At 45.4% G+C, this 13,296-nt stretch overlaps 1 protein-coding gene and 1 long non-coding RNA gene across 2 annotated transcripts in view; one reads left to right on the top strand and one right to left on the bottom strand.

Moving 5' to 3' along the window:
• UQCC1 (ubiquinol-cytochrome c reductase complex assembly factor 1) overlaps positions 1-5,836 on the bottom strand; it is a 357,706-nt gene extending 351,870 nt beyond the window's left edge. Inside the window, exon 1 of the mRNA XM_077459564.1 lies at positions 5,694-5,836. Within this exon, the coding sequence (XP_077315690.1) occupies positions 5,694-5,717 (24 nt within the window). The 5' untranslated portion in view covers positions 5,718-5,836. The remainder of the gene's footprint in view (positions 1-5,693) is intronic.
• Positions 5,837-5,933: 97 nt separating this feature from the next.
• The window catches only part of LOC143935585 (uncharacterized), a 13,076-nt gene continuing 5,713 nt past the window's right edge, over positions 5,934-13,296 (top strand). The window contains exon 1 of the long non-coding RNA XR_013263559.1: positions 5,934-5,978. This is a non-coding gene — a long non-coding RNA (uncharacterized LOC143935585). The remainder of the gene's footprint in view (positions 5,979-13,296) is intronic.

Genomic DNA, 13,296 nt, shown 5'->3' with positions numbered 1-13,296 from the left:
ACCATGCCTCTTACTAAATACCTTGGAATGTCTACTTTCCAAAAAGGGGTAATTTGGGGGGTAATTGTACTTTCCTGGCTTGTTCGGGTCGCAAGAAATGAGATAGGCCACCAGTACATCAGATGTGATCAATTTTTTATGATTTGCACCACAACTTGTAGACTAACTTTCACAAAGACCAAATAATATCCACCAATTTGGGTTTTTACCAAAGATATGTAGCAGTATAAATTGTGGCCAAAATTCATGAAAAAAAAAAAAAAAAAATTTGCAAAATTTTAATCACAGAAACAAAGAAATATGCGTTTTTTTTTCAAAATTTTCGGTCTTTTTTCATTTATAGCGCAAAAAATAAAAACCCCAGAGGTGATCAAATACCACCACATGAAAGCTCTATTTGTATGAAAAAGAACAAAAAATTTATTTGGATACAGTGTTACATGACTGAGTAATTGTCATTCAAAGTGTGAGAGCACCAAAAGCTGAAAATTGGTCTGGGCAGGAGGGGTGTTTAATTGCCCAGTAGGCAAGTGGGTGTGGGATTGTTCTTATAGATACCCGAATATGACATAATCAAAGTGCTGGGCAATAGGTATCGTAAATTCATGTTATACAAGTATTCCTGGACTGGACAGACTCACTCCTGGGCTACATATTAACCACTTGCTGAACGCTACAGCACGGTCGGCTAGTTCTGGGAAGGCATGATTTGACATCCTCCTGTTTTTGCGCTCTCTGCTACACACACCCAGTACCCTCAGTGATCGCAGTGTCCTTGTCCTTTGGACACAATGATCACAGATCGGGGTAAAGAGTAAATCACAGTGGCTCTTTACCATATGATCAGCTGTGTCCAATCACAGCTGATCAAGATGTAAACACACTTGCCAGTTATCGCCATTACTTTCCTCATGCTGTCACAGCGTGAGGAGAGAGCCAGTAACCAGCTAGCGTTTAAGGGGATATCTACACTCAGTGTCCCCAACAGTGCTGCCCATCAATGCCAATCAGTGCTGCCAATCATTGCTGCCTGTCAGTGCAGCCTCATCAGTGACAGAGTAAAATTACCGGTTTACAAAATTTAATAACAGAAACTAAAAACATTTTTTTTTCAACATTTTTGGCCTTTTTCCACTTGTTCAGCAAAAAATAAAAAATACAGTGGTGATTATATACACCACCAAAAGAAAGCTCTATTTGTGTGGAAAAAAAAAAATGATAAAAATGTTGTATGGGCAGGCATGGACTGGCCATTGGGACTACCGGGAGTTTCCCGGTGGGCCGATGGCTCAGTGGACCAGTCAGGTGCAGTCCTGGAGCCGTTCCTCTTTGACAGTGAGTGATCGCGATTTCACTCCTGTCAGGAGCAGCTTCCGTCATATGCTGGCGAGAGCATTAGGTTTTCTGCTCCCTCCAGCCTGCAGGGGGAGATAGACGGCCGGCAGACTTTCCTTCCTCTCTCCCCTTATCAGTTGTTATCACATGACTGGAGCTGCTGATGGGACTCTGATGTAAGGGGGCTGCTGATGGCACTCTGATGTAAGGGGGGCCGGTCTGGATGAAGTCCAGGGCCAAATTTCTGTCCCAGTCCAGCCCTGTGTATGGGTACAGTGTTGCATGACCGCACATTTGTCATTCGAATTGTGACAGTGCTGAAAATTGGCCTTGGCAGGAAGGGGGCAAAATTGCCCATTAGACAAATGGTTAATATGCTCCCCCTCAAGACAAGATGCTACACGTTTTAAGATGTGCTTAGCAGGGACTATTTACAATACTTTTACATTCAAGTTGTAGTGCATTTGACACTTACCCTGGAGTACCTTACATTCCAGCTGATTATTTAACGATGAATAAACTAGAGCAGACTAGCTTAAATTTTTCACACCATATTGCTTACCATTGTGACTAACCAGGTCATATGCAAATTACACAAGTTTGCATCATAAGGCGCAGTTCACACCAGGAATCTCACTCGAACACAATCACATTTCTGCACGGTTTTAGTACAGTGCATTTTCAGCCCATTCACTCTAATGCCCCATACACAGGGTCGGAAATTCTGATGGGAAAAGTCTGATCGGATTATTTTGTTGGAAAATCCAATCGTGTGTGGGCTCTGACTTTTTCTGTCAGAATTTCAGACGGAAAAAGTTTGAGAGCTGGATCTAAAATTTTCTGACAACAAAATTTGATCGGACTTTTTCCAATCGTGTATAGAGAATTCCGACGCACAAAGTGCCACGCATGCTCAGAAAAAAAAATTTGGAGACAAAAGCTATTGGCTACTGGCCTCTATGTAGTCCCATCATAGGTTTTGTACGTCGCCTCGTTCCGAACGATCGGATTTTACGACAACTTTGTGCGACAGTGTGTATGCAACACAAGTTTCGGCCAAAATCCATTGGAAAAAATTAGACGGATTTTGTGGTCGGAATGTCCGACCGTGCGTATGGGGCATAAGTCACCCTGCACAGCACCAAACATAGCACATTTCCCTCACCATGTTCTGGTGTGAACATGCCCAAAAGTTGAAGTTTAGGTATGGCAAGTTTTACATTGGTCCAGCTTGGTCCAATGTAAGTATGTACGTTGCATACTTGTGGGATCCCCATGGAAGCTGAAAATCACTGATGTAGACACCACCATTTCAGTGATCTTCACTATCTTCTGTGTCCCACCTCAAGTGGCTGCACTGCGCGCTACTGAACACTATTCAGAGAATGCTCTTCATTTTCTCAATGAATGCACTGCATTCTCTGATTGAACAAGGCAGAGAGATATGGTGGAAGTCATGATTGCCACTTCATCCAATCAGAGAACACTTTGCATTCATTGACAAAATGCAAAGTGTTCTCTGAATGGCACCTGTGCTGAACTCCTGTGGCCCTTGTGGTACCTCCTAAAGCAGATGGGAACCCTCAAACTCTAGTGTGGGACTGGTATATTGGAGGTGAACCATGCTTTTGTTTTGACTGTACCAGGGTGATGGACTGTGTTACTTGCTGCACAAAAACGGTTTATTTTCCCCAAGTTCTGAAAGTGCAATAAAGACTGTTCACTTTTACAAGTAAGCTGATGATCTCGGGCTGATATAGCTTTGGAATATGCTGGATATATAATAAACTGATTATTTAGGTCAGTAGGTAGTTTAGTTGGCAAAACTTGTGCAACGGTTTGGTCATTTGTAACCAGCTTAAAAACAGGAATAGAGGCCACAGCTTAACTGACAGATGGTTGCTTTGTGTTTTCACTACCTTCTGACTGCCCAACTACTACCTTACTCCAACATTACAGCCAGGTGGTTTAGGCACACAAACTACAGCAGAACATGGTGGCCATGCAAGCATAACTTGGCTTGCAGAGTTTGGCAGGCGGCACTGCCTGTCAAGGTCAATTGGATTGTGCTGTAACTGTTTGGGGCTTACAGGTGCAGTGCTTCATTTCAATACAATGGGGTTTATTTACTAAAGCTGGCCTGGAAGGTGCAAAATCAGGCTCACTTCTGCATAGAAACCAATCAGCTTCCAGGTTTTATTGCCAAAGCTTAAGTGGACAAGCTGAGGTTAGAAGCCGAATGGCTACTATGCAGAAGTGAACCTGATTTTGCACTTTCCAGCTCTAGTAAATAAACCCCAACGCATCCCTTTGGATTTAGGGAAAAACCTAAAAAAATAAAAACAGGCAACAGCTGATAACAGATTGGGGTAAAGGGCCAATCACAGTGGCCTTTTTCCCACGTGATCAGCTATATCCAATCACAGCTGATCATGATGTAAACACAAGCTGGTTATCAGCATTCCTTTCCTCACACTGACAGACAGCATGATAAGCGGCTTGTGTGAAAGGGACATCTACACTGATAATGAGAGCATTGGTTATCATAGCAGTCCCACCAGTGCGGCCAATCAGTGTCTCATCAGTGCCCAACAGTGAAGGAGAAAAATTACACATTTGCTAAATTTTATAACAAGCTATGAAAAACCTTTTTTCTTCTCAAAATTTTCAGTCTTTTTTTCCATTTGTTTAGCAAAAAATAAAACCCAGTGGTGATCAAATACCACTAAAAGCAATCTCTATTTGTGTAAAAAAAAAAAAAAAAGATAAAAAAAAAAAACTTTCATATGGGCAAAGCGTTGCATGACCGTGCAACTGCCATTCAAAGTGAGACAGCACTGAAAGTTGGCAAAAGTGCCCAGTAGGCAAGTGGTAAAACCTGTAAATGCTGTGCCACAATCCCATACTTTCTACATGGGCTCTATGACCAGCGTGGGTCACGGTTGGCAACATGGGGACGTTTAGTTTTTGCTGCAGCATGTTTATAGCCTGGGGTTCAGGTGGGCAGTCAGGGGGCAGTAAAACTGAACCTAGTATTTGGTCTATCACACCTGAATCATGTCCCTGTGTGACTAGTGCGCTTTGATTTTTGGCCCATTCATTTGAATGGGTGGAAATCGCTCTGGATCACACACCAAAAATAATGCATGCACTACTTTTCAAAAACACACCGGATCACATGGTACTGCGGTACGGGGCAATCTGGTACAGGGAAATGCACCGTGTTTGTGATTGAGGTGTCATTAGTGGACACAGGGTTGGAAATGTGGATAGAACGTGGGTTTCATGTGAGGGGGCCCATAAAACAAACACATAAAAATGTGCCCATAATTTCTTCTATACACACATACATACATACATACATACATATATATATATATATATATATATATATATATATATATATATATTCTGGTGGAAACTTCCCAGTCTCTATACAGACGAGCTCCAAACTGACCTACATGTATGGTCAGCGTGTGAGAAGTCGGGGTGAGTTTACATGTATGATCAGTGTGTGAGAAGTCAGGGTGACTTTACATGTTCAGTGTATGAGGAGAAGTCAGGGTGACCTACATGTATGTTCAGTGTGTAAGGAGAAGTCGGGGTGACCTACATGTATGTTCAGTGTGTGAGGAGAAGTCGGGTGACCTTACATGTATGGTCAATGTGTGAGGAGAAGTCGGGGTGACCTACATGTATGGTCAGTGTGTGAGGAGAAGTCGGGGTGACCTACATGTATGGTCAGTGTGTGAGGAGAAGTCGGGGTGACCTACATGTATGGTCAGTGTGTGAGGAGAAGTCGGGGTGACCTACATGTATGGTCAGTGTGTGAGGAGAAGTCGGGGTGACCTTACATGTATGGTCAGTGTGTGAGAAGTCGGGGTGACCTACATGTATGGTGAGTGTGAGAAGTAGGGGTGACCTACATGTATGTTTAGTGTGTGAGGAGAAGTCGGGGTGACCTACATGTATGGTCAGTGTGTGAGGAGAAGTTGGGGTGACCTACATGTATGGTGAGTGTGTGAGAAGTTGGGGTGACCTACATGTATGTTTAGTGTGTGAGGAGAAGTCGGGGTGACCTACATGTATGGTCAGTGTGTGAGGAGAAGTTGGGGTCACCTACATGTATGGTCAGTGTGTGAGGAGAAGTTGGGGTGACCTACATGTATAGTGAGCTTGTGAGAAGTCGGGGTGACGTACATGTATGGTGAGTGTGTGAGGAGAAGTCGGGGTGACCTTGTGTCCTCCCCTCATCACATACATACACTGACCTCCTCAGCACCCGGCCCGCCCCCCTACACTAAAGACCGTACCACTCGGAGCCACCTGTGGGGGGGGGATTCCAGCACCGTACTTACTCCTAATCTGACGAGCGCTGCCATCGTTCAAGCAGTTTAGTTGCCGCTGCAGTCTATCCAGCTCTTCATTCCATGCTGGGACTGAACAACTTCCGAGGCAAACTCTCCCCGCATCCGCCAGCCGCTCTGTCACTGGCTGGCGCCATGTTTTGGTTGGCGCAGGCGGGTTATAAGGAGAGCTCTCTGCTAGTTTTCATATTTCTGTCCCATGAATGAGAGAGGGTTGTGTGGACAGCAGAGTGTGTGGACCACGGAGTGTGTGGACCACGGAGCAGGAGATTTGGGGTCGGTGTTTATACTATTGCACGTCCATGACATTCGAGTTGTATGAGGTGTTTTTGAGTGTCTAGATGGAGAATCGTGAAAGGGGAGATGTGGGCTGGAGATAGGAGGGCCTCTAAACAAAGCATTATATTGGCTATATACAGTATAGACCAAGTCAGGAATACATAGCTCACAACTTTCCCTGATTTGGAGCAATGTCCCTCATTCCTCTCATTTTGGTCTGATCTATATAGTTGTATAGAAAATGCACTTTTTAATCTATCAAAAAAGTGTTTCCCAGCGCTAAACCTTTCATCTGATTTCTAAATTGCTGCATTTGTAAATTCCAGAAGCCACTATAAAGCACTTGTGGGTTTAATTCCTCATTTCTTTTTTCCTGTATAATTCTTCTTTATGGGGCATGGTGGGGGATGTCCTATGTACATACCTTTTGCGAATAGGTGTCCTGGCTCATTCCCATCTCAAAAAGTTGGGAGGAATGGGAATGGCTCATGTCTGCCTATACATGTTAGGCACATTGTGTCAAGCTGCAGTAAGTTCCTCCCCGTGTTCGGACAGTAATACTTACCGCCATCTTTAGTGGATTGCTTTTCAGAGGGTGGTATAGCAGTAGGTGTTTTGGGCGATGTTACTTCCTCTTCCTATCACTTGTCCCCACAAAGTATGGCATGACAAGGCCCATGCATGCAAAGCAACATACCCATATGTAGTGGCGGCTCCTGAAGAACACGCGCTATGCGATTTTTCTGAAATTAAAGTTGCCTAAACTGCAGTTTGGTTTGGGTGTAATTATCTAAATTGGGCCTCGGCATCAGTCTGACTGGACTGTGAGAAGTTAGCCTGGCCACAGGGGGCACTGTCTCTTCTGGCAGGCATGGAACTGTGGTCTGGTCAGGCGCTTGGGTTACTCTCTCTCTCGTGGACCAGCCCAGTGGGAGGGGCGCTCTCGCTGTGCTTCTGGGAGAGGGTACATAAGATGCGGATGTCATGTGGTTTGGGGTTCCGGTCCAGTATGATGTGCTGTTTACATGGTCCTGGTCCTCTTGAACAGCCCCCAGGAAGGCTATGGTCTGGGGTGCGGATCCACCCAACTTTAATGTCTTGGGGCTGGCTAGCCCAAGGCAAGGAAACTAAAGGAGGATTCTGAGGTGGTTGGGTGCTGTCTCCGGTTTGGGAGAGACCCAGTGTACTTCAAGCATTCCAGGGGAGGACTCTTTAGAAGAACACCACGTACAGATTGTAGTGTTTCAAGTTTAGTTTCCCTACATGTTCTGCAACAACGTCTGTGGCAAAGACTTTGTTCTTGAGTAAGCAACAAGTTGGCTGCTAGGCCTTGTGAGAGAGGGACTGTCCAACTTGAGTGATCATCCAGCTGCGAATGGCTATTCTCTGGATGCAGGCAACGTAAGAGAGTTCTTTAATGTTTTGGACTTTGACGCTTAGAGTACCTGAACTTCCTTTCCCAACCCTCTGATCCCAAGTTGAAAGACTGTTCAATTGTCTTGAGTTTTGCAAATAAAATCCATAAAAGTGGATCTATTGTCAGTCTCAAGTTATTGGGTCATCTACCATGGGACATCCCCTAGACGTGCAACAAGGAGAACAAGGTAACGGTAAGCTCAAAAATAACCAGCAGCTCCTTCAGGATTAGTGCTACACATACATCACTGCCTGCTCCTAGGTTTAGGTCTAACATAGCTGTAGTCTGTCAGCAAGTCCCACCCAATGATTAATAGCTGGGACCTGCTGATTGGCTGTGTGCAATCACAGCCTAGAGCTCTGTTTTGGGAACAATCTCTCTTATTTCTTATCCTTGCAAAGCAAGGATAAGACACGATATCTGTTTGTAAAAGCAGCACATAGGCACTTATTTAACCCCTTGATCACCCCTAGATGTCAAAGCAGAAGCCACCCCTCCCTCCAACACTAAAATCCCTGCATCTACAGATATCCACATCTAACACTAACCCTATAAATAAGAAATCGGTATAAATAACTTTTTCTCTTACATTCACTGACTGACACAGCTCCTCTCTTAGCCATTGGGTTGTTATGCCCTATTACTAGGAGAATACTAGGCATTAGTTGTAATACAACACATCCTTTTGAGGAAAGCCTTCTCAAGAAATGGTCGGCTCCTCCGGTCGTTGTAAATAAAAGTGCTACCGCATGAAGGTTTGCCCCACCCATATCTCGGGTGGAAGTTCGCCTTCGGGAGTTTGCAGCCCGGTTGTCCTCTCGGCTATCTGACCAATGGGTCTGCGATCTTATTTCCTCCGGCTACAAGATAGAGTTTCTCTCTTGGCCGGCAAACAGATTCTTCCCATCCAGCATACCCATATCTCCGGCTCACCGGGAGGCCCTCCTAGGGGCAGTAAGGGACCTGCTGAGTCACGGGGTGGTGGTACTGGTTCTGGAATGTTTCCAGGGATTCTACTCAAATCTGTTTGTAGTTCCCAAGAAGGAAGGGGTACGTCCAATCTTGGACCTAAAAGCCCTCAATCACTTTGTAAAAGTGCAGAGGTTCGGAATGGAATCACATTCCATTCAGTAGTCGCTGCACTCCATCAAGGGGACTCCCTTGAATTTGGGTGGCTGTTGAACCTAAAGAAGTCGGTGATTGTACCGACCCAGCGTCTGGAGTACTTGGGCTTGCTGCTGGACTCCAGGGAAGCAAGAGTGTTTCTCCCTTTAGACCAACTGCAGACTCTCAGATCTACGGTAAAACTGCTGATGAACCGCAAGTGGTCGACGCTCCACTTCTGCATGCGAGTCCTGGGGCTCATGGTAGCCTCCTTCAAGGCAGTACCATATGCCCAGTTCCACACCAGAGTCCTGCAGAAGGAGATTTTGACAAAATGGGACAAATCTCAGTTGTCCCTGGATCGACAGATCCAGATGAGCCAGTCAGTCAGAGATTCACTGATCTGGTGGCTGAGGTCCCTGGTGATTCAGTCCGGGAAGTCATTCCTACCTCTGAAGTGAACAGTGATCACAACGGACGCCAGCCTCTCCACATGGTTGATGAGACTTCAGGGGTGTCCGATCAGGATCCAGTCAGACAACGCCACGGCTGTGGCATACGTCAATCACCAAGGCGGAACAAGAAGCTCAGCCGCTGCACGGGAGGTCACTCACATACTTCGGTGGGCAAAGCGACACGTACCGGCCCTGACGGCCATTTACATCCCGGGAGTGGAGAGCTGGCAGGCGGACTGAGTGGCCAGATGCTGGACCAGACAAGAGATCCATTGTCAGACGTGCTGGTGGCTCCGTGTGATCAGCACCAGCTGATCTACACCTTTCCTCCACTAAAACTGTTACCACGTCTGCTTTGCAGAGTGGAAGTCGAGGAATCCCAGTAATTGCCCCAGATTGGCCTCAGCATCCTTGGTACCCAGACGTAGTGCGTCTGGTGGTGGACGCCCCATGGCAACTGCCTTTACGATGGGACCTTCTGTCTCAAGGTCCGATTCTCCATCATGCTTTACCATCGCTGGCTTTAACAGGATGGCTATTGAGAGGCAGGTGTTGAGGAACCGGGGTCTATCGGACTCGGTGATCCCAACTATGTTGAGGGCGTGGAAATCTTCTTCTCTGAAGATATATCATCGTACCTGGAAGGCCTACATCTCCACGTGTGAGGAGAAAGGATGTCATCCGCGCTCCTTTTCCATATCCATGATCCTGCTGTTTCTTCAGCAAGGAGTAGACCAGAAATTGGCATTAAGCATCATTAAGGGGCAAATTTCAGCCTTGGCTGTCTTTTTCCAGCGACCCCTGGCGTCTCACTCATTAGTGAGTACCTTTTGTTCAGGGGGTGCGACATGTAGTCCCTCCGGTGCGTCAACCGTTACCCCTGTGGGATTTGAACCTGGTATTATTGGCGCTTCAAAAAAACGCAGTTTTAAAATATCAGGGAGGTTCCCCTGTTGACTCTTTCCCAGAAAGTGGTCTTTCTAGTGGCCATCACATCGGCCAGGAGGGTTTCGGAACTGGCGGCTTTGTCCTGCAAGTCGCCTTATCTGGTTATCTACAAGGATAAGGTGGTGTTGCGTCCGCAACTGTCTTTTCTGCCGAAAGTAGTCTCTGCTTTTCATATCAATGAGGACATTGTGTTCCCATCTCTGTGTCCTAAGCCAAAACACCCTAAGGAGGTGGCCCTTCACATTCTGGATGTGGTTCGGGCTCTTAAGGTATATTTGTCTGCCACGGCTCCCTTTCGGAAGTCAGACTCACTGTTTTGTTTCGGTGGCTGGTCCAAAGAAAGGCATGGCGGTCCCGTCGGCAACCATTTCCAGGTGGATCAGACAGATTGTAGTACAAGCCTACGCCTTGAAGGGGCAGGTGCCCCCCTTTCCAGTCATGGCCCACTCCACAAGAGCAATCGTAACATCTTGGGCCTTCCGAGACCAAGCGTCTGTCGTGCAGGTGTGTAAAGCGGCGACCTGGTCGTCTGTCCATACGTTTACCGAGTTCTACAAGGTAGATGTCAGTGCATTAGCTGATGCCTGTTTTGGCTGCAGTTTTGTAGGCGGCCGTATAGTTGCAACTGAATATGCAATATATTTTCTTCCTGGTTTTTCGTTAAAAATACAGTACCATTAAGTTAATGCGCTGATGCATTACATTCTGCAGTTTTTGATGCGGTTGTGGGTAGTCACTCCTGTTGAGGGCACCCTGGTTTAGTGGTGGATTTCTCCACACACTGTTGTTTGTGGGTAAAGTTTCACTAGTTCCCACTTGCCATGATGGATGAAGTTTCTATGCTGTTTTCCCACCCCTCATTTGGTACTGCTTGGGGATGTCCCAATGGCTAAGAGAGGAGCTGTGTCGGTCGGTGAATATAAGAGAAAATAGGATTTTTTTTGTACTCACCGTAAAATCAGTTTCTCTGTAATTCACCGACTGACACAGCACCCGCCCCTCCTTTTTTCTCTTTACGTTATACTGCTTGTTGACGTACTGATGACAGCATGGCAGGCTGGAGTGTTGTTGCCCAAGGGACCGCCCGCTGGGCGGAACTAAAGAGCTCTGAGTGTTGTATTATAACTAATGCCTAGTATTCTCCTAGTAATAGGCATAACAACCCAATGGTTAAGGGAGGAGCTGGGTCGGTCTGTGAATTAGAGAAAAGGATTTTACAGTGAACACAAAAAATCCTATTTTTGAAGCCGCTCCAGTCCGGTCCCGCACTGAGCTCTCAACCATGGCTTTGCTGTGGAGGCGTGTGCAGAGGACACTGCAGACAATGGAAGCCTTATGCCGTTTACACACGAGCGAAAGGTCAGACGGAAGCTTTTCATCGTATATTCCGATCGTGTGTATGCCTCACCGGACTTTTTACGTCAAAAATTCTGACGGACCTAGAAATAGGAATTGGTTCTGTCGGAAAGATTTAGAACATGTTCTATAGGGAAACCCGCTCGTCTGTATACTGTTCCGACGGACCAAAATCGATGCGTGCTCTGAAGCAAGTATGGGATGGAGGCTACTGGCTATTGAACTTCCTTTTTCTAATCCCTTCGTATGTGCTGTACGTCACCGCGTTCTTGACGATCGGATTTTGGTGTGATTGTGTGTACGCACAACAGTTTCAGAGAAATACTCTGAAAACCCTTCAGAGTTTAACTAGTTGTGTGTACAGGGCATAATCGTAACTATGGGTGAAGTCACTTCATATTCATTTCACAGCTGTTGTCGTCCGTGTCCTCTGCAGAGCTTCCGCCGCTGGAGAATGGATTGGATCGGCTTCAAAAAGGTATGTATACTGATTTCTTCTCTACAGGGCAAGATAGATTAGTAACAAACAAAAAATACTGCGCTAGCCTAAAGGACAAACAAACACAAAATTATTCTAAATACTTGGAAGCAGCGATTATTCTGATGTGATACACACCCATAAACGCATAAAATAAAAATTACAACCGCGCTCTCCCATATAATAAAATAAACCCTAACGAAATTGAGTTTATCAATTAAATGAATTTATTTATGTTTATACTATGTTTGTTTATATTTATTTATCTGACATTTCAATGAATTTGTCCATCTATTTATTTATTTCATATTTTGAGTGAATACTGTTTATATATTGCTTATGCATTCATTTTGTGTATATATATCACGATTGATTTTTTATTTGCTTATTTTTGGCAGTCACACAAGATAGATTAGTGTTAGATCATGGATGTCTATAGATGGAGGGATTTTTGTTTTAGGGTGGACTTCTACTTTACCATTCCCTGCCAGTATCATTAGTACAGTGGCAGTGCATATTTTTAGCACTAATCACTGTATTAGTGTCACTGGTGATATTGGTGGAAGTTAGTCAGTTCCCCCCAACCCCCTGTCCCCCCAGTGTCACTTAAGCCCTATACACACTATTAGATTTTCTGCAGAAAACCATATATAAGGTCAAAACTTAATGCCACGTACACATGGTAAGAATTTCAGACGACAAATGTCCTATGAGCTTGTTGCCGGAAATTCCGACCGTGTGTATGCTCCATCGGACATTTGCTGTTGGAATTTCCAACAACAAATGAGAGAGCAGGTTCTCAAATTCTCCGACAACAAACTTTGTTGGAAATTTCATTGTGTAACACAATTCTGATACACAAAAGTCCATACATGCTCAGAATCAAGCAGAAGCGCAGCACTGGCTATTGCACTTCATTTTTACATCACCACATTCTTGGCAATCGGAATTTCTGACAACATTTGTATGACTGTGTGTATGCAAGACAAGTTTGAGCCAACATCTGTCCGAAAAAAAACATGGATTTTGTTGTCAGAATGTCCAAGCGTGTGTATGCGGCTTTAAGCCCCGTACACACGAGAGGACTTATGTCCAACAGACTTCCGAAGGAGTTCTGCCGGAGTTCCGACAGAGTTCTGACGGACTTTTCGAATGAGCGGACTTGGCCACACACAATCACACCAAACTCTGACGGATTCGAACGTGATGATGTACGACTGGACTCGAATAAGGAAGTTCATAGCCAGTAGCCAATAGCTGCCCTAACGTCGGTTTTAGTCCGTCGGAATAGCATACACACGAGCGAATTTTTCGAAGGGACCGGGTCCGGCGGAGTTCCGTCGGAAAAATTTTAAGCATGTTCCATATTCTAAAGTCCGTCAGACTTTGGCGAATCAAAAGTCCGTTGCAGCCCACACACGATCGAATAGTCTGACAGAATCAGTCCGTCAGACTTTGGATGTTGAAAAGTCCGCTCGTGTGTACGCGGCATTAGAGTTTCAAATTGTATGCAATCAGGCAGGCCCTTGCACTTCATGGCTTTGGTAAATCTGTCAG

The sequence above is a fragment of the Lithobates pipiens genome, unplaced genomic scaffold (genome assembly GCF_037356315.1).
Source record: "Lithobates pipiens isolate NorthernLeopardFrog02 unplaced genomic scaffold, aLitPip1_a1.2 Scaffold_28, whole genome shotgun sequence".
Lineage (NCBI taxonomy): Eukaryota > Metazoa > Chordata > Amphibia > Anura > Ranidae > Lithobates > Lithobates pipiens.
Note: the sequence above shows the minus strand (reverse complement) of the source record. Positions and strands in the feature narration are given on the sequence as shown.